General features: G+C 39.6%; 2 protein-coding genes across 2 annotated transcripts in view; one reads left to right on the plus strand and one right to left on the minus strand.

Annotated features, from left to right (window-relative positions):
• CWC27 (CWC27 spliceosome associated protein homolog) overlaps positions 1-8,633 on the minus strand; it is a 253,969-nt gene extending 245,336 nt beyond the window's left edge. Inside the window, exon 1 of the mRNA XM_005694639.3 lies at positions 8,351-8,633. Coding sequence (XP_005694696.1) covers positions 8,351-8,392 — 42 coding nt within the window. The 5' untranslated portion in view covers positions 8,393-8,633. The remainder of the gene's footprint in view (positions 1-8,350) is intronic.
• Positions 8,847-19,877, plus strand: part of SREK1IP1 (SREK1 interacting protein 1) — a 35,889-nt gene continuing 24,858 nt past the window's right edge. Inside the window, exons 1-2 of the mRNA XM_005694641.3 lie at positions 8,847-9,033; positions 18,650-18,697. Of these exons, the coding sequence (XP_005694698.1) occupies positions 9,021-9,033; positions 18,650-18,697 (61 nt within the window). The 5' untranslated portion in view covers positions 8,847-9,020. The remainder of the gene's footprint in view (positions 9,034-18,649; positions 18,698-19,877) is intronic.

A 19,877-nucleotide genomic window follows, 5' to 3' on the forward strand; every position in this document is an offset into this window, starting at 1 on the left:
AACCAATGGATCATTAAAGAAATCAAAGAAAAAAAAAATACCTAGGGACAGAAATACCACATACCAAACCTTATGGGGTACAACAAAAGTGTTTCTAAGAGAGAAGGTCATAGCAATACGGGCCAACTCAAGAAACAAGACAATCTAAAACAATCTAACTTTACACCCAGATGAACTAGAAAAAGATGAACAAATGAAGTCAAGAGTTGGTAGAAGAAAGGAAATAACAAAGAACACAGTATAAATGATTTAGAAACTAAAAAACAATAGACAAGATCAATGAAGCTAATGGCTAGCTCTTTGAAAAGATAAACAAAACTGAAAAAACTTTAGCTACAGTCACAAAGAAAAAGAGGGCTCAAATAAATAAAATTAGAAATGAAAAAGAAATTATAACTGATACCATACAAATACAAAGGAGCACAAAGATACTCTGAACAATTATATGCCAACAAATTGGACAACCTAGAAAAAAAATGGATAAATTACTAAAAACATACAATCTTCCATGACTGAATCATGAAAAAATAGAAAATCTAAAACAGATTACTAGTAAAGAGATCGAATCAGTAATCAAAAACTGCCAACAAAAGCACAGGATCGGATGGCTTCACTGATGAATTCTACCAAACATTCAAAGAGTAAATATTTATCCTTCTTAAACTCATTTTACAAAGCTAGCATTACCCTGATACCAAAATCAAAGACACCACAAAACAAAATTACTAGAGCTAATTAATGAATACAGTAAAGTTGCAGGATATAAAATTAACACATAGAGATCCCGTGCATTCCTATACACTAACAAGGAGAAAACAGAAAGAGAAATGAAGGAAACAATTCCATTTACCACTGCAATGAAAAGAATAAAATACTTAGGAGTAAATCTACCTAAAGAAACAAAAGACCTATATATAGAAAACTATAAAACACTGGTTAAAGAAATCAAAGATCACACAGATAGAGAAATATACCATGTTCATGGATCAGAAAAATCAATATAGTGAAAATGAGTATACTACCCAAAGCAATTTATAGATTCAATGTAATCCCTATCAAGCTACCAATGGTATTTTTCACAGAGCTAAAACAAATAAATTCACAATTTGTATGGAAATACAAAAAACCTCGAATAGCCAAAGCAATCTTGAGAAAGAAGAATGGAACCAGAGGAATCAACCTGCCTGACTTCAGGCTCTACTATAAAGCTACAGTCATCAAGACAGTATGGTTCTGACACAAAGACAGAAATATAGATCGATGGAATAAAATAGAAAGCTCAGAGATAAATCCACGCACCTATGGACACCTTATCTTTGACACAGGAGACAAGAATATACACTGGAGAAAAGACAATCTCTTTAACAAGTGGTGCTGGGAAAACTGGTCAACCACTTGTAAAGGAATGAAACTAGAACACTTTCTAACACCATACACAAAAATAAACTCAAAATAAATTAAAGATCTAAGTGTAAAACCAGAAACTATAAAACTGCTAGAGAAAAATATAGGCAAAACACTCTCTGACATAAATCACAGCAGTATCCTCTGTGACCCACCTTCCAGAGTAATGGAAATAAAAGCAAAAATAAACAAATGGGACCTAATTAAACTTAAAAGCTTTTGCACAACAAAGGAAACTATAAGCAAGCTGAAAAGACAGCCTCCAGAATGCGAGAAAATACTGGCAAAAGAAGCAACTGAAAAAGAATTAATCTCAAAAATATATAAGCAACTCCTGCAGCTCAATTCCAGAAAAATAAACAACCCAATCAAAAAATGGGCCAAAGAACTAAGCAGACATTTCTCCAAAGAAGACACACAGATGGCTAACAAATACATGAAAAGATGCTCAACATCATTCATTAACAGAGAAATGCAAATCAAAACCACAATGAGGTACCATCTCACAATAGTCAGAATGGCTGCTATCAAAAAGTCTACAAACAATATCCTGGAAAGAGTGCAGAGAAAAGGCAGCCCTCTTACACTGTTGGTGGGAATGCAAACTAGTACAGCCACTATGGAGATCAGTGTGGAGATTCCTTAAAAAACTGGAAGTAGAACTGCCATATGACCCAGAAATCTCACTGCTGGGCATACACACTGAGGAAACCAGAACTGAAAGAGACACATGTACCCCAATGTTCATCGCAGCACTGTTTATAATAGCCAGGACATGGAAGCAACCTAGATGTCCATCAGCAGATGAATGGATAAGAAAACTGCTGCTACTGCTACACTTCAGTCCGACTCTGTGCGACCCCATAGATGGCAGCCCACCAGGCTCCCCCATCCCTGGGAATCTCCAGGCAGGAACACTGGAGTGGGCTGCCACTTTCTTCTCCGATGCAGGAAAGTGAAAAGTGAAAGTAGTCACTCAGTCATGTCCAACCCTCAGCGACCCCATGGACTGCAGCCTTCCAGGCTACTCCTTCCATGGGATTTTCCAGGCAAGAGTACTGGAGTGGGTTGCCATTGCCTTCTGCAAAGAAAGCTACATATACACAATGGAATATTACTCAGCCATTAAAAAGAATGCATTTGAATCAGTTCTAACAAGGCAGATGAAACTAGAACGTATTATACAGAATGAAGTAAGTCAGAAAGAAACACACTAATTAGTATACTAACGCATATATATGGAATTTAGAAAGATGGTATCAATGACCCTATATACGAGACAGCAAAGGAGACACAGATGTAAAGAACAGTCTTTTGGACTCTGTGGGAGAGGGAGAGAGTGGGATGACTTGAGAGGGTAGCATTGAAACATGTATATTATCATATGTGAAGTGGATCACCGGTCCAGGTTCAATGTATGAGATACGGTGCTCAGGGCTGGTGCCCTGGGATGACCCTGGGGGATAGGATGGGGAGGGAGCTGGGAGGGATGCTCTGGATGGGGAACACATGTGCACCTGAGGCTGATTCATGTTGATGTATGGCAAAACCCACTACATTATTGTAAAGTAATTAGCCTCCAATTAAAATAAATAAATCAATTAGAAAAAATAAATCAACAAAAACAACAACAAAAATAAAGGCCAGAAAGTAAAAGGAAAAAAGAAGTCCATACTACCCAAATAATCTATACATTTAGTGTAATCCCTATCAAAACTCCAATGGCACTTTTCACAGAACTAGGACAAATAATCCTAAAATTTGTATGGAACCACAGAAGACCCCAAATGGACAAAGAAACATTGAGAAAGAATAACAAATCCAGAGGTATCATGATCCCTAATTTCAAATTATACTACAAAACTATAGCAATCAAAACAGAATAGTACTGGTATAAAAAACAGAGGCATAGATCAATGGAACAGAATGGAAGGCTCAGAAATAAGACCACACTTTCATGGTTAATTAGTTTACCATGTCACCCTGCTTATTTAACTTATATGCAGAGTACATCATGAGAAACGCTGGAGTGGAAGAAACACAAGCTGGAATCAAGATTGCCAGGAGAAATATCAATAACCTCAGATAGGCAGATGACACCACCCTTATGGCAGAAAGTGAAGAGGAGCTAAAAAGCCTCTTGATGAAAGTGAAAGAGGAGAGCAAAAAAGTTGGCTTAAAGCTCAACATTCAGAAAACGAAGATCATGGCATCCGGTCCCATCACTTCATGGCAAATAGATGGGGAAACAGTAGAAACGGTGTCAGACTTTAATTTTTTGGGCTCCAGAATCACTGCAGATGGTGACTGCAGCCATGAAATTAAAAGACGCTTACTCCTTGGGAGAAAAGTTATGACCAACCTAGATAGCATATTCAAAAGCAGAGGCATTACTTTGCCGACTAAGGTCTGTCTATTCAAGGCTATGGTTTTTCCAGTGGTCATGTATGGATGTGAGAGTTGGACTGTGAAGACGGCTGAGCGCTGAAGAATTGATGCTTTTGAACTGTGGTGTTGGAGAAGACTCTTGAGAGTCCCTTGGACTGTAAGGAGATCCAACCAGTCCATTCTGAAGGAGATCAACACTGGGATTTCTTTGAAAGGAATGATGCTAAAGCTGAAACTCCAGTACTTTGGCCACCTCATGTGAAGAGTTGACTCATTGGAAAAGACTCTGATGCTGGGAGGGATTGGGGGCAGGAGCAGAAGGGGACGAGAGAGGATGAGATGGCTGGATGGCATCATGGACTCGATGGACCTGAGTCTGAGTGAACTCCGGGAGATGGTGATGAACAGGGAGGCCTGGCGTGCTGCGATTCATGGGGTCGCAAAGAGTCGGACACAACTGAGCAACTGAACTGGACTGATGGAGGCAAGAACGCATAATGGGGATAGGTACTCTCTTCAAAAATCTATCCTCGGAAAACTGAACAGCTGCAAGTAAAAGAGTGAAACTAGACCACTATCATATACTATATATAAAAACAAACTCAAAGTGGACTCAAGACTTGAATGCAAAATCTGGAACCATAAATATTCCAGAATAAAAGATGGGCAGTAAGCGCCTTTAGTACTGGTCTTAGCAAATTGCCTTTTTTTTTTTTTTATCAGATTTCAAACGCAAGGGCAACAAAGGTAAAAATAACCAAATGGGACGATATGAACAATCAATCTACTGCACAGCAAAGGAAACCATCAACAAAATGAAAACATAACTTACTGAATTGGGAGAAGATATTTGCACATCATATATCTGATAAAGGTTAATCTCCAAAATATAAAGAGAACTTCTATAACATATGTAACAAAAAATCTGTTTAAAAACCACATATAAGGATCTGAATACACATTTTTTCCAAAGAAGACATACAGATGGGTAACAGGCACATGAAAAGATGCTCAAAATCACTAATCATAAGGTAAATGCAAATCAAAACCACAGTGAGGTATCATCTCACACCCAACAGAATGGTTATTATTAAAAAGATAAGAAATAACAAGTGTTAGCAAAGATATGGAAGAAGGGAACATCTGTGAACTGTTGGTGGGAATATAAATTGGCACAGCCACTATGGAAAACACTGTGGAGGTTACTCAAAAAATTAAAAATGAACTACCATACTAACCAGCAATTCTACTTTTGAATATTTATCCAAAGAAAAAGAAGACATTAACTAGAAAAGATATATGCACCCCTACGTTCACTGCAGCATTATTTACAAAAGCTAGCAAAGTAATGCTCAAAATTCTCCAAGCCAGACTTCAACAGTGAGTGAATCAAGAACTTCCAGATGGTCAAGCTGGATTTAGAAAAGGCAGAGGAACCAGATATGGAATTGCCAACATCCACTGGATCATCAAAAAAGCAAGAGAGTTCCAGAAAAACACCTGCTTCTGCTTCGTTGATTATGCTAAAGTCTTTGACTGTGTGGGTCACACATATCAAGACTGCCGGGAGAAGTATCAGTGACCTCAGATATGCAGATGACACCACCCTTATGGCAGAAGGCGAAGAAGAACTAAACAGCCTCTTGAAGATAGTGAAAGAGGAGAGAGAAAACGCTGGCTTAAAACTCAACATTCAAAAAAAGATCATGGCATCTGGTCCCACCACTTCCTGGCAAATTGATGGGGAAACAATGGAAACAGTGACAGAATCTTTTCTTGGGCTCCAAAATCACTGCAGATGGTGACTGCAGCCATGAAATTAAAGACGCTTGCTCCTTGGAAGAAAAGCTATGATCAACCTAGACAGCATATTAAAAAGCAGAGACATTACTTTGCCAACAAAGATTCGTCTAGTCAAAGCTATGGTTCTTCCAGTAGTCACATATGGATGTGAGAGTTGGAATATAAACAAAGCTGAGCGCCAAAAAATTGATGCTTTCGAACTGTGGTGTTGGAGAAGACTGTTCAGAGTCCCTTGGACTGCAAGGAGATCAAAGCAGTCAGTCCTAAAGGAAATCAGTCCTGAATATTCATTTGAAGGACTGATGCTGAAGCTGAAGCTCCAATACTTTGTCCACCTGATGTGAAGAACTGACTCAATGGAAAAGACCCTGATGCTGGGAAAGACTGAAGGCGGGAGGAGAAGGGGATAACAGAGGATGAGATGGTTGGATGGCATCACCAACTCGATGGACATGAGTTTGAGCAAGTTCCCAGCGTTGGTGATAGACAGGGAAGCCTGGCATGCTGCAATCCATGGGGTCGCAAAGAGTCGGACACGACTGAGTGACTGAATTGAACATAAGGAAACAACTTAAGTGTCCACTGATGGATGAGTATAAAGAAGACACACCAGGATACTACTCAGCCATAAAAAAGAAAGTAATATTGCCATGTGCCACAACATGGATGGAGCTTTACGAGTATTATGCTAAATGAACTCAGTCTGACACAGAAAGATAAATACCACATGATTCCATCTACATGTGGACTCTGAAACAGAAACAAATAAAACACAGACTTAGATACAGAAAATAGTCTGGTGGTTGCCAGAGGTGAGAAACAGTGAAAATGGGTGGGAGGTGAGGGGTAGAATAGGTGAAGGGAATCAAGAGGTACCAACATTCAGTTGCATAATAAGTAAGTCATGGGGATGAAAAGTACAGCATAGAGAATACAGTCGATAAAATAGCATTAACTTTGTATGCTGACAAGTGGTAACTAGACTTATCGTGGTGACCATTTTGTAATGTTTCAAATGTTAAATCATGTTGCACACATGAAGCTAATAATGTATATCACATATACCATGCTTCAATAAAAAATAAAAATAGGGATAGTAATATCTTCATAGGTTCGCTGTAAGGACAAAATGACTTATTATACACAGACTGCTCAGAACAGTACCTGATAGAGTAAATGCTCAAAATATGGTAGCTATAATTGTTGTAATTATTATTTTTATAAAAATTTTTGACAACAGGAAACTTGTAAGTTTATATGGTAAAACCACATTATGGTTGGGTCACGGTTCTAACCAGGTTTTCTTAATCTTTTCATTGGTAAGCTACTGAATTGAAAAAGAAGGTACATTGCTCCTCCTTTGGCCATGCATTCCATTTGGCCACAACTACTCTGTCATGTACCAGTGGCTCTTTTTCTTAATGCTTACAAGTAAGACAATACTGTGATAATGTTTCTTAAGAATAAAACATATGGGTTAATATAAAATGTAGATTAAATCATCATAATACATCGAAATTTCATCTTCAGTAGATCAGGAAATTTCTTCAAGGGGTACTATCTAAGTTGATACTACTCTTTAAAGAGAGAAATTTTGTCCCATTTATTTGGAATATCTTTGAATCCTTTTAGTACAGATCACTAAACAAACATTCATTAAGCAAACTTACTACATCTGCTCTACATTCTTTCCAGGCCAAAATTATTTTCTTTTTATTTTTAATTGAAGGATAACTGCCTTACAATATTGTGTTGGCTTACATTGTGTCTGCCATACGTCAACATGAATCAATCATAGATATACAGGTGTGCCCTCCCTCTTGAACCTCCCACCTTCCACCCCATCCCATCCCTCTAGGTTGTCACATAGCACTGGTCTGAGTTCTTCACGCCAAAATTCTTGCCAAGCTGTCTACGGTACAGAATTTTGAAGCTTCAATTCTTCAACTGGTTTTATGCTATAAAAAGTTCCAAACTGGTTTTGAAGGAAAACTTGGGCTATGCCTGATATTCTTTCTCAGTCCAATTCTGTTCAGAAGGACAACGTTTAACACAGTTTGCATACACTAATTTGCATGACTATTTCATGTATATTTCACTCAACTTAAGCTGTGATAATAGGTACAATGCTGGCTTTTCTTTCCACTCCCCAGTTTCGCTGACAAAGCCCAGGTCAAAAGATACTTCGTCCACGAAGACTTTCTCTACTTTCCCAGTTGCTAACTTCTCAGTAATACCATAGCAGATGCTCCTCTGTCCATTAGAACGCCTCGCAAACATACCATTAGGTTTTTGTTTACCTGCCTGTCTCTAAAACTAAAACCATTAGCTCTTCCAGGGCAGCAACAGGTTTTATCCATCCATCTTCGTATTCTCCGCACCTGGTGCCTAGTGGGCATTCAGTCAATATAGAACTGTGGAACAAATGGAGAAATCGCGATCTCCAAGTTTAGCAAAAGAATGTCAATTTTTAAAACATACCTGGCTTTTTACCTACGACCCTAGAAAATGCATGCAGAGTTAGGTTGAAGCAAAACAAGGAACAGTAGGGCCAGGAGGTTGGTTGATGGAGAAATCTCCACTTGAGGACTTTTTCAATTATGTGCTGAGAAGTGCCAGCATATGGCTTTCAGCGCAATCCTGCTCAGAGACAGAGGTAAAGTTTTTGTAATCCCTTCCAACCCTACAACCCCAGAATTCCTTTATTCAATGAGATATCGCTTTGGGGAGCCCAGGTACCCTAGGTGAGACTCACCTTCCCATTCGTGGGAGGCTCCTGGATATAAATGTTGCTCATTCCGGTCAGTGCTCAGAACTCCGCTCCTAAATGGGGATGAGAGCAAACCGCCGGTAACTAGAGCTGCCCACCTATCGGTACACGCTTCCTTAAACTGGCAAGTCGCGGAAAGCTCCAGCCTGTCAATATCCCGCAAGACAGTAGCACCACACCAAACACTAGCTCTTCCCAAGCCTAGGTCCTCACGGACGCCGCCATGTTGCTCCTGGACCCGAGCACCGCTAATCCTGAAAAGGGGGATTGCAATGGCGCCCACGGAATTGAGAAGAGACTATTAAACTCCTATAGACTAATTTAACTTGTATTTCAGTTTTTAAAACAACAGTTCGTAAGTCTTGGTGTTGTTTACTTCACTACACGCGTGTACAGGTCTCATTCACCTCCTCGAAGCTGGCAGTAATGGTTCGCGCCGTGTGTGGCGACAATACGATTCCCCCGGAAACTGCATCAGCAGCCACTTGGTTCCGCAATCTCCAGGCGCTTTTAGGGCCTTCCCCTACTGTCACCCGGGTGGCGCGGCGCGGGTGGGAGAAACACGGCCCCCTCGCTGGGTGTTGTCCTCGCGACCAGCCGGAAGCGAGAGAACCCTCCGAAGCCTAGGGGTTCTGCGACCCCTCTTACCAACGCCATGGCAATTCCAGGTAAAGACCAACCGCAGGGGTTTGGGCGAGGGAGGGAGTAGGTAGGGTAGGCTAGTGTGCGCTGGGTAAGGAGTACCGCCCAAGGGTGGAAGGTTAAAATGATCAGGTTCGTTTGGTTTACAAGAAAAATTTTACAGTCCAAAAATAAACTCTAAAGGAAAGAAAAGAAGAAAGAAACGATCTGCCCCGCAGCAGCCCAGCTCCCACTGCCAAAAACGGACTTACAGGGAAAGTGTATATAGGGCGGAGTGGGGGAGGGGTGTTTGAGACAGACTCCTGTCTTTAGGCCTAGGAGGCAGTTGGCCCAGAAAAACTAACCTCAACTTTAGTATGGTTTGAAAATAAAATTTGAGGTGGCAACACTTGGCGGACCCAAGTAGCCGAAGGCGTTGTTTGCACGGAAAGTGTCAGGGCTGAAATGAGCCTCTGCGGTTCCACTTCTCTCTCTTCCTCTTACATGTAGTAGCTGTGTGGTCCTGAACCCTTCTTTTTGCCCTCCTGGGCCTGTTTCTGCAACTGTTAAAAAAAAAAAAAAAAAGGAGATGTGTTGGTTTATACCTGTGGTTCCTTCCAGTTCTCCTTGCAGGAGCTATTTTGAGAAATATACACCACCACCACCCCTCCACCCACTCAAACATGCAACTTGGAGATTCACGGTACTTAGAAAAGACGCTGAGAAGTGCAGTGGTTCAGAAGCCCTAACTTTGTTTTAACCTGCCCTCCCCAGTATTATTTTACCACGTTTGTTCTGTGGCAGCCTTTGCGGAACTGTGCTTTGCACATAGATGTTATGCATGGGAAGGTTGTGCTGTTCTACCAAATGCAGTTTTGGGAGGATCACACAGGGCACTGTGGTCAGTTCAGTCGTGTTCGACTCTTTGTGACCCCATAGACTACAGCATGCCGGCTTCCTGTCCATCACCAACTCTGGGAACTTGCTCAAACTCATGTCCATCGAGTTGGTGACGCCATCCAACCATCTCATCCTCTGTCATCCCCTTCTCGTACCTTCAGTCTTTCCCAGCATCAGGGTCTTTTCCAATGAGTCAGTTCTTTGCATCGGGTGCCCAGAGTATTGGAGCTTCAGCATCAGCTTCATTCCTTCCAATGAATATTCAGGATTGATTTCTTTTAGGATTGACTGGTTTGATCTCCTTGCAGTCCAAGGGACACTCTAGAGTCTTCTGCAACACCGCAGTTCAAAAGCCTCAATTCTTCAGTGCTCAGCTTTCTTTATAGCCTAACTCTCACATCCATACATGACTGCTGGAAAAACCATAGCTTTGACTAGATGGACCTTTGTTGGCAAAGTAATGTCTGCTTTTTAATACGCTGTCTAGGTTGGTCATAGCTTTCCTTCCAAGGAGCAAGCATCTTTTAACTTCATGGCTGCAGTCACCATCTGCAGTGATTTTGGAGCCCAAGAAAAGAAAGTCTGTCACTGTTTCCATTGTTTGCCAGGAAGTGATGGGACCAGATGCCATGATCTTCTTTTTTTCAATGTTGAGTTTTAAGCCAGCTTTTCACTCTCCTTTTTCACTATCATTAAGAGGCCGTTTAGTTCTTCGCCTTCTGCCATAAGGGTGGTGTCATCTGCATATCTGAGATTATTGATGTTTCTCCTGGCTGTCTTGATTCCAGCTTGCACTTCATCCATCCCAGTATTTTGCATAATGTACTCTGCACGTAAGTTAAATAAGCAGGATGACAATATACAGCCTTGATGTACTTTTCCCAATTTTGAATCATTCTGTTCCGTGTCTGGTTCTAAGTATTGCTTCTTGACCTGTGTATTGGTTTCTTAGGAGGCAAGTAAGGTGGTCTCATATTCCCATCTCTTAAAGAATTTTCCAATTTGTTGTGATCCACACAGTCAAAGGCTTTAGCAGTCAATAAAGCAGAAGTAGATATTTTTCTGGAATTTTCTTTCTTTTTCTATGATCCAGTGGATTTTGGCAATTTGATCTCTGGTTCCTCTGCCTTTTCTAAATCCAACTTGACCATCTGGAATTTCTCAGTTCACGCACGTTGAACCCTGGCTTGGAGAATTTTGAGCATTACTTTGCTAGCGTGTGAGACCAGTGCAATTGTGTGGTAGCTTGAACATTCTTTGGCCATGCCTTTTTTGCGGATTGGAATGAAAACTGACCTTTTCCAGTCCTGTGGCCACTGCCGAATTTTCCAAATTTACTGACATATTGAGTGCAACACTTTAACAGCATAATTTTTTTAGGATTTGAAATAGCTCAACTGGAATTCTGACACCTCCACTAGCTTTGTTTGTAGTGATGCTTCATAAGGCCCACTTGACTTTGCATTGCAGGATGTCTGGCTCTAAGTGAATGATCACACCGTCATGGTTATCTGGGTCATTGACATAGACCTGATAATTTTTATTAAAGGCATGTTGCATGCTAGGCTCTGTGCTAGGCCCCGGGAATACAGTTGCCCTTGGCACAGGACTTACAATTTAGCAGTGAAAAGAAAGTACTAGAAAGTCAGACAGTGGTATGACAGGGAACATACACAGCCTTGAGGAGCACCTAGAAAGGGCATCTAATAGGAAACGAGAGTTCAGAAGGACCTTCCAAAGGATGTGGCATTTAGGATGAGACCTGAAGAATTGTGGGAGGGGGAGTTATAGCCAGAGGGACTAGATATGTACAGAAAGAGGAAATGTGTGAGAAGACGAAATGAAAGATGTACCCTTTGGATGGAACTCAGAGTACAAACAGAGAAGTGAGAAATTAACTGGAGACAGAACAGTAGCTAATATTTACTCAGCATTTGCTGCATGTCAGATGTGTCAGACGCTGTCTCAAACATTGTATTTTTCTCTTATTTAACATTGGCACCCACACTGTGAGATAGGTATTACAATTTCCATGCTGCAGTTCAGAATGCTGAGGGACAGGGAAGTCAAGTGAGTAGTTGAGACAGCTAGGAAGTGACGGGGCAGTGCCGTTCCTCTGGACCCTGTGTGCTTATCCATTTTGCCATGTTTTAGTATAATTACAAGGCAATTTCCCATTCGTAGAGGATGTTTTAAGCCATGAGAAGGAGTTTGGATGTTTCCTTCAGGACCACAGGAAGAGATTTAAGGATTTTTAAACGTACTCACGTTTTGGAAGCGCATCATGGCTACACAGTAGATTGGAGGAGAGCTAGTTTGGAGGCAGAGTCACCAGTTCAGAGTAACTCTGGTAAGTTATGATGATGCCTCACCAGATGGTCTCAGTGAAAAGGAAGAGAAGTAGATAGATTAGAGATATATTTCTGGTGGTGAAATCACTGATTGATTCATGGTAGGTGAGTAAGATTGGAAATGAGATACACCTGAGTTTCACCGATAGGCAGTTGGGTGGGGCTATTTCAAGCAGCACCTGAGAAGGAGCAGTTTTTAGCAAGATGATGCGTTCAGTTGGGTCTTGTGTTGATGTGTAGTCATGGAATGGGAATATCTGATAGACACTAAGAGAGAAAATGTGTAGCTTAGGAAGGAAAACAGAATCAAAGAACAATTTGGTGTCATCCACACACTTATAATAGGCCAGGGGACTGGAAGTCTTTGCCCAGGTGGAATGTATAGAGTGTGAAGAGAAGGTCTGTGGGTGGATCTTGGAGAATATAAACGTGTAAGGGGCCAGCGGAGAAAGTCCAGTCTTCACAGTAGATTGCCTCGGCATCTTGATAAGCTGAGTCAGCCCTGGTGGCCTTTACCACACACAGCTGCATCCTGAGTTGACCTGCTGCCCCTGTTGGTTTCATTATTTGAGCAAGTGTTTTGAGCACCACTGTGGTATAGGCACAGTGGGGGACACAGTGTCACAGCCTGTGTCCTCCTGAAACTTAAGTAGTGAAATGTAATGCACTGCTTAAGAAAGAGGACAACAGGATACAGGATGCTTGGGGCTGGTGCATGGGGATGATCCAGAGAGATGATATGGGGTGGGAGGTGGGAGGGGGATTCAGGATTGGGAGCTTGTATACACCCGTGGTAGATTCATGTCAATGTATGGCAAAACCAATACAGTATTGTAAAGTAAAATAAAGTAAAAATTAAAAAAAATAAAATAAAATATAACCTATCAGTATATTTTAAAAAAAAAGAAAGAGGACAAAAGTGATTTAAAAAAAAAAATCCTTATTGAAGTTCCCTTAAACTTAGACCAGAGTTATAGATATGTTAACCTTCTTTCAATTCAAAATAATGCTTCAAAGTGTAATCATCTTAAATTGTGCCATTAAGTTAGATGGTAAGACATAGATAAACTGTTTTAACCCAGGAAAAAATTGAAATGATAAGCATGACAGCACTGTAAAAGCACAATGCAAGTGCCATTAGAAAATACAGAAAATGTGAAGGTAATTTCTTGGATGATTGATCCAGATAGTGTATTACATGAAAATAGGGCTCCAACGATTCTGATCATCAAAAAGGGTAAGAATGCTCTTTTATTTTTAGGTATAATGCTCATACAGATATTGTTCAGTTGCTTAGTTTGTGTCTGACTCTTTGCGACCCAATGGACTGCAGCACACCAGACTTCCCTGTCCTTCACTGTCTCCTGGAGTTTGCTCAGATTCGTGTCCATTGAGTCAGTGATGCTATCAAACGATCTCATCCTCTGCTGCCCTCTTCTACAGCATGGCGTCTTTTGGGTGGTCCTGCTAGTGATTATTACAGAGTATGACTATAAAGTATCAAGGTTAGTTTCCACAAATGATAATCAGCCTCAGCTATTTTATGGTCACCTCCTCCAGCTGCTTTTCCGTAGCAGTGTATGTAACCATTGTGTAGGTAACACAATGAAATGTATACTCTGTTACTTAGTGAAATTATGGACTCGGAGTTATTATTAAGGAAAGGACATTTTAACACACTGAAACTCAGTGAAGTTGTGGTTTAGTCACTAAATCGTGTCTGCCTCTTGTGACCCCAGGTTCCTCTGTCCGTGGGATTTCTCAGGCTAGAATACTGGAGTGGCCTGCCATTTCTTCCTCCAGGGGATCTTCCCATCCCAGGGATTGAACCCACGTCTCCTGCACTACAGGCAGCTTCTTTACCTCTGAGCCACCAGGGAAGCTGCTCAGTGAAGTTTGCTTTCTTTTGAAACTGCTTTTATCATTCACATTCTTACATTCATGTTAATAATTAACCATTCCCAGTGAAGAGTTACCTGGCAAAAGTGGCAATGTGTGTTATTGATGTAGCTGGCAGGAAAACTTCTACAACTTGAAGTTCATATGTACATAAAAATTTTGAATATTTCCATCACCTCAGGAAGTTTCCTTGTGTCTCTGTCATTTCCCCCTACCCAGCAATCATTGTTTTGTTTTCTTTTGTCCTTTCATTCCTTTTCTTCTAGAGCCTGTCATGTTTCAGATAGGCTAACGACAAGAGTTTCATAGCTGGCAATTGGGAGCTGTAGAAATTGCTGATTCCCAACTGTTGAAGTATTTTAAGTTTATAACCTCAAAGCAACAAAAATTTGTTGAGAAGCTCCTAGCCACTCTACACCACGCTAGGCACTAAGTTGTATACAAAATGTAGCATGGCCCAAATTTGGAGAATCTGGCATTTTTTGCTCCTGTAAGTTCCCTGGGAGGGGAAGGACTCCTACCATTCAACCTCAGCAGAATTCTAGATTCAGAGGAAGCCTGTTAACATATAATAATGCAAGATATAAAGATCTCTACAATTTGCTCCTAAAATCTTCAGTTAATGAAATTTTATTGAAAATCTGCAATATAGCTTCTCTGAAGAATTTGCAAGTGCAGTCATTGCCTTTTGTCTACGAATACGTGCATGACAGCAACCCTTCTTAGTGTTGGGTTTGGTTTGTTTGAGGGAGGTTTCTTGGTTCTGTTTTTGAGAAAGCAGCTCATTCACATTTTAAATTTTAGAGATATAAAAGGTCTGTAGTGACATATCTCTCACCCTTTCCCCCCTGGAGCCAGGACTGCTTTCTTCAGGTAACCAATGTATATCCTTGCAGAGATATTTTTTACATGTCTGTATCTATTAATGTCATGTATATAAAATGTATATTATGTATAACTGTGCAAGGGTTTTCCTTCCTTTTATGCAAATGGCAATGTACCATAAGCACTATTCTATAGTTTGCTTTTTTCTTTCAGAGATCATTGCATATCTTTAAGTAAACAACATCCTTATTCTTTTATACCATAATTGATGACTAGGTTACTTCCGCTCTTTTACTGTTACAAATATGCTGCAGTGAGTTACTTTGTACATAAACCTGTATGCATTTGTGCAGGTAAATTGAGGATTAATTCCCAAATGTGGATGTGCTGTATCAAAGGAGTATGTACTTGAGTGGTTCTGATAGGTTTTGTCTGCTTACTTTCCATAGAGATGGTACTGATTTATACTTCTACCAGTGAAACACATAGGTATATTCCCCGCCACGCTCTCTTCAACCTTTTCAATTTCTGCTGTTCAGATAAGTGAAAATGGAATCCCAGGATAGATTTTAATGTACATTTCATTTATCATGAATAAGGCTGAGCATCTGTCCATGTGTTTCAGAGTTGTCTTTATTTCCTTTTCAGTGAACATTCTGTTCAGTTCCTTTGCCCATTTCTTCCCTGGTGGCTATTGGTCTTAATGATCTGGTGGGTTAGAGTAGGGATAACTGCCCTTTGTTGGCACTAGGAATTGCAAATATTTTTTCTCATTTTTTAAATGTGCATTTTGAGTTTGCTTTTGGTAGTCTTACCATTCAGATTTTGTTATGTAGCCAGATTTCTGAGTTTTTATTTGATGGCTTTTGGATTATAGGTTATGATTATTTAATGGTTTTTGGATTGTAGATCATGATTATTTAATGGCTTTTGGATTGTTGAAACATTTTGAGGGAGGCAGGGTTTATTATTCTCAAAATTTGAAGAGGAGTGGAACAGAGAACAGCATGGGAACCTAAGTGGGGAAATGGAAAACTTGTCAGAGTCAGGGCCTCCCTTACAATCCTGCTGTTCAGTTTGATGCAGATCTCGAGTACTGGTGTATCAACAGAGTTCTTGTTCCAGACAGTAGAAACAGACTGGTTAATTTAGGCAGAAAAGGGAAGCGAGGTTCCAGGTAGAAGGTTTAAGAAAGATCGGTTCCAGGAAGATAGGTTCAAGGTTCCAGGTAGAAGCATTTAGCTGGCCAGATAGTCACGGAAATTACAGACAGATGAAGCTTGAAATCTTAATTTAACCAAAGGCTGATGAGGCAATAGCTGATGTGAAATTATTTAGAGTTCTTATTATACTTCCTTTTCATGTAAAAATTACAGCCTTATTAAAGAAGATGAACTACTCTGAAAAAGTTTCATATTTTATTCATTCTAAAAATATGAGATACTTGAATGATGAGTTTTATCAACATCTTTCATCAAAGATGTGTTATTTCTAATATGTGCTGAGATGAGATGATTTCCAGTCTGTCCATTACAGCGTCTTGAGTTTGCTGTAAGACGGATAACGGGGCGTTTAGCAGTTTTATTCAGTGTTATTCAGTGTCTATGGTTTCTATGGGAACAAACTTCACATTGACCTGGATTCTCTGAGCCTTTTTTTCAGCATGTAATTATTTCATAACAAAGAGCCTGATTTTATTATTACCAATTTCATTTTACAATTGTGCTACAGTGCAGCATATGTGTTTTTACTCTCTGCAGTAAAACCCACAGGTTTAAGGGGAGAAATATGAAGTTGGGGCACCACACTGAAAAACTTCATCACTGGTACATAAAAAATCATAGGAACCTATCTGCACATGTTAATTGGCTAAAAGGTACATAAATACTGAAATAAGTAGGGCATTGTACCTTTTAAAAGTCCTGAAGTTTGCTGTGGAAGTGGAATTCAGAAGAATTGCAGCCTGTGAGTTGTTCTAAAGTAACGGTAGGAAGGTGATAATACAAAACCAGATAGGTATGGGTGCTGCTCTCAGACACATGGGGTGAACTGAGGTCACTGGAAATGTTTTGAGATGTGCCCATGTGTGTTTTGAGGCTCCAATCAACTGGATGCAGTTTTTTGTATTCACCTAGTCTATTTCATGGACACTTTGCACTCCAGTTGTTCCCTCTTAGATGCATTGGAACAAGTTTACGTCTCTAAAATCAAGCGTAGTAGTACAACTGACTGTATTTTTACTAGAACAACTCAGTAATATATATTTTAGCTGGAAATTAATATTTGACTTTATGATATTAAAGAAATGGTTTGAAAATGATCTTTCTTTTAAAATTAGTATATTATATTACACTATATACCTTATTAAATTGGGATATCTCCATTTGAAGGATTTGGAAGTGAAACACCCTTCATTAAGGAAATAGAATAATACTGTACTGGCCCTTTGATTGATTGATGGAAGCCCTTGCTGCTGCTGCTGCTGCTGCTCCTGCTGAGTTGCTTCAGTCATGTCCGACTCCTAGCGACCCCATGTACTGCAGCCTACCAGGCTCCTCCATCCATGGGATTTTCCAGGCAAGAGTACTGGAGTGGGGTGCCATTGCCTTCTCTGGATGGGAGCCCTTACTGGAGGTTAAAATCAGTTTGAAGTATATATACACACAGTGAAATATTATTCAGTCATAAAAAGGGATGCTATTCTGGTTTGTGCTACAGTATGGATGAACCATGAAAACTTAATGCTAGATGCAATAAGCCAAGCACTAAAGGATAAATACTGTATGATTCCACTTATATAAGATACCTAAAATAGGCAAATGCATAGAGACAAAGTAGAACAGAGATTACCAGGGGCTAAAAAGGAAAGGTGATGGACTATATGCTTTATTGGCTACAGTTACTGTTTGAGATGATAAGAATGAAGTTTTGGAAGTCATAAAGTGGTGATGGTTGCATAACATTGTGCATGTACTTAACACCACTGAATTGTACACTTTGAAATGGTTAAGATGATACATTTTTATATGTATTTTATCACAATAAAAATGTTATTTCATCTGTTATTTGTATCTTCAACATTACTTGTGGATACCACTAATTGTACAGAGATACTGTAAATACTTATAAACATTGTTCAGACTGAGTATGTGACTAGTTTCCTTTCTCTTGTCAAAATTTGAGTGCCGATTTGAGATGTTCCTTCTAATACCTAGCAATTATGTATCTTTCTAAAATTTCACCAATTCCTTTAAGAAAGTTAGAATTTCTTTTTCTTTTAAAGGTAAGCAGAAAAGCATTTGTTAACCTGAATGTTTACATATTTATCTAATCAATTGCTTTGTATTTGAGGGATAGGCCAAAGTACCCTGGAATTTCTTCTGCAGTGTTAGAGAATCCTTGAAGTGTTGAAACTCTTGACTATCATACTGCATTTCTGTTGTATTAGAAAAAAAATCTTCTGTTAAGTATTTGTCAAGGAAATAATTTGAGTGAATTAGCTTTTCTAGTGATTTCTAATAATTATAATAATTGAGCAGTACTCTTAAGCTAGGTCAGGGGGAATTCGTTTTTTTTTTTTTAAGAAATAAATTCTATCACAAGTGGTTTTCTCAGCTTTTCCATGTGATGAAATGTTTGTTTTTACTTATCTATATGTCTTCTAAAATGTTATCTAATTGTATTTCAGGTTGCAACAAGGACAGTGTCCGAGCAGGCTGTAAAAAATGTGGCTACCGTAAGTACATTAAAGAATAGCATTTTGTGCAGTGAATCATTGCCTCTTTGGACAGTGTGATTTAGCATCCTGATTTCAGGGCCTTGGGCATAGTCCTTTAGCTCTGTTATTTGTCTTGGGTTTGCAGAAAATTCAGAAATCCCTCTGTCAGCACTTCTATTCCCCTGCCATAGACCCAGTGACAGGTGGCTCTGTATCTGGTGACTAGCAAAGATGTCATGAAGTGCAAGTGTAGTAGATTTAGGAGCTTGGAGAAAGTATATTCCAGAAAAAACTATATAGACTCTTAACCTTTTATTCCTTATCCCTGCAAATACTAGGTGAAGAGGTGAGCAGTGGAAACGGTTTATGAAAGGTTTTCCTGTTGATTGAATTAACTCTCTATAAAGGTGAATTTGGTCTGCTGAAACCTTGATTTAAACAGCTCCATTATGATTAATGAAATGGAGTGAAAAAGTAAACTTCAGCATGTGCAGTTATGCAATTTAAATTTGTACTTATGTACTGTAAACAAATATCATTTCTCTATATAAATGTGACAATTCCTAAAGCCTTGATAACAGCTCTAACGGTGGCATTACACTGTTTTCTAAGTTGTTTGGAGAAAATGCAAATGAACCTGGATTGTTGTTGATACTCTAGTTCATAGCAGAGTTATTTTGTAATGGAATAAAGATGTTCTTGTATGGGAAAAAAGTTTACTTTTTAAATCATATAATAAGAGAATACTTCAGGTATGAATCTCCAAGGGCTAAGAATAAAAGCATGCTGGGAGAACCAAGTCACATGCCTCCAAGCAACAACTGAAACCTGGCTCAGTTGAAGCTTGCCAACAAAGCTAGTGGAGGTGATGGAATCCAGTTGAGCTGTTTCAAATCCTGAAAGATGATGCTGTGAACGTGCTGCACTCAATATGCCAGCAAATTTGGAAAACTCAGCAGTGGCCACAGGACTGGAAAAGGTCAGTTTTCATTCCAATCCCAAAGAAAGGCAATGCCAAAGAATGCTCAAACTACCACACAGTTGCAGTCATCTCACACGCTAGTAAAGTAATGCTCAAAATTCTCCAAGCCAGGCTTCAGCAATACATGAACTGTGAACTTCCAGATGTTCAAGCTGGTTTTAGAAAAGACAGAGGAACCAGAGATCAAATTGCCAACATCCGCTGGATCATTGAAAA

Source organism: Capra hircus, chromosome 20 (assembly GCF_001704415.2).
Source record: "Capra hircus breed San Clemente chromosome 20, ASM170441v1, whole genome shotgun sequence".
NCBI classification, from domain to species: domain Eukaryota; kingdom Metazoa; phylum Chordata; class Mammalia; order Artiodactyla; family Bovidae; genus Capra; species Capra hircus.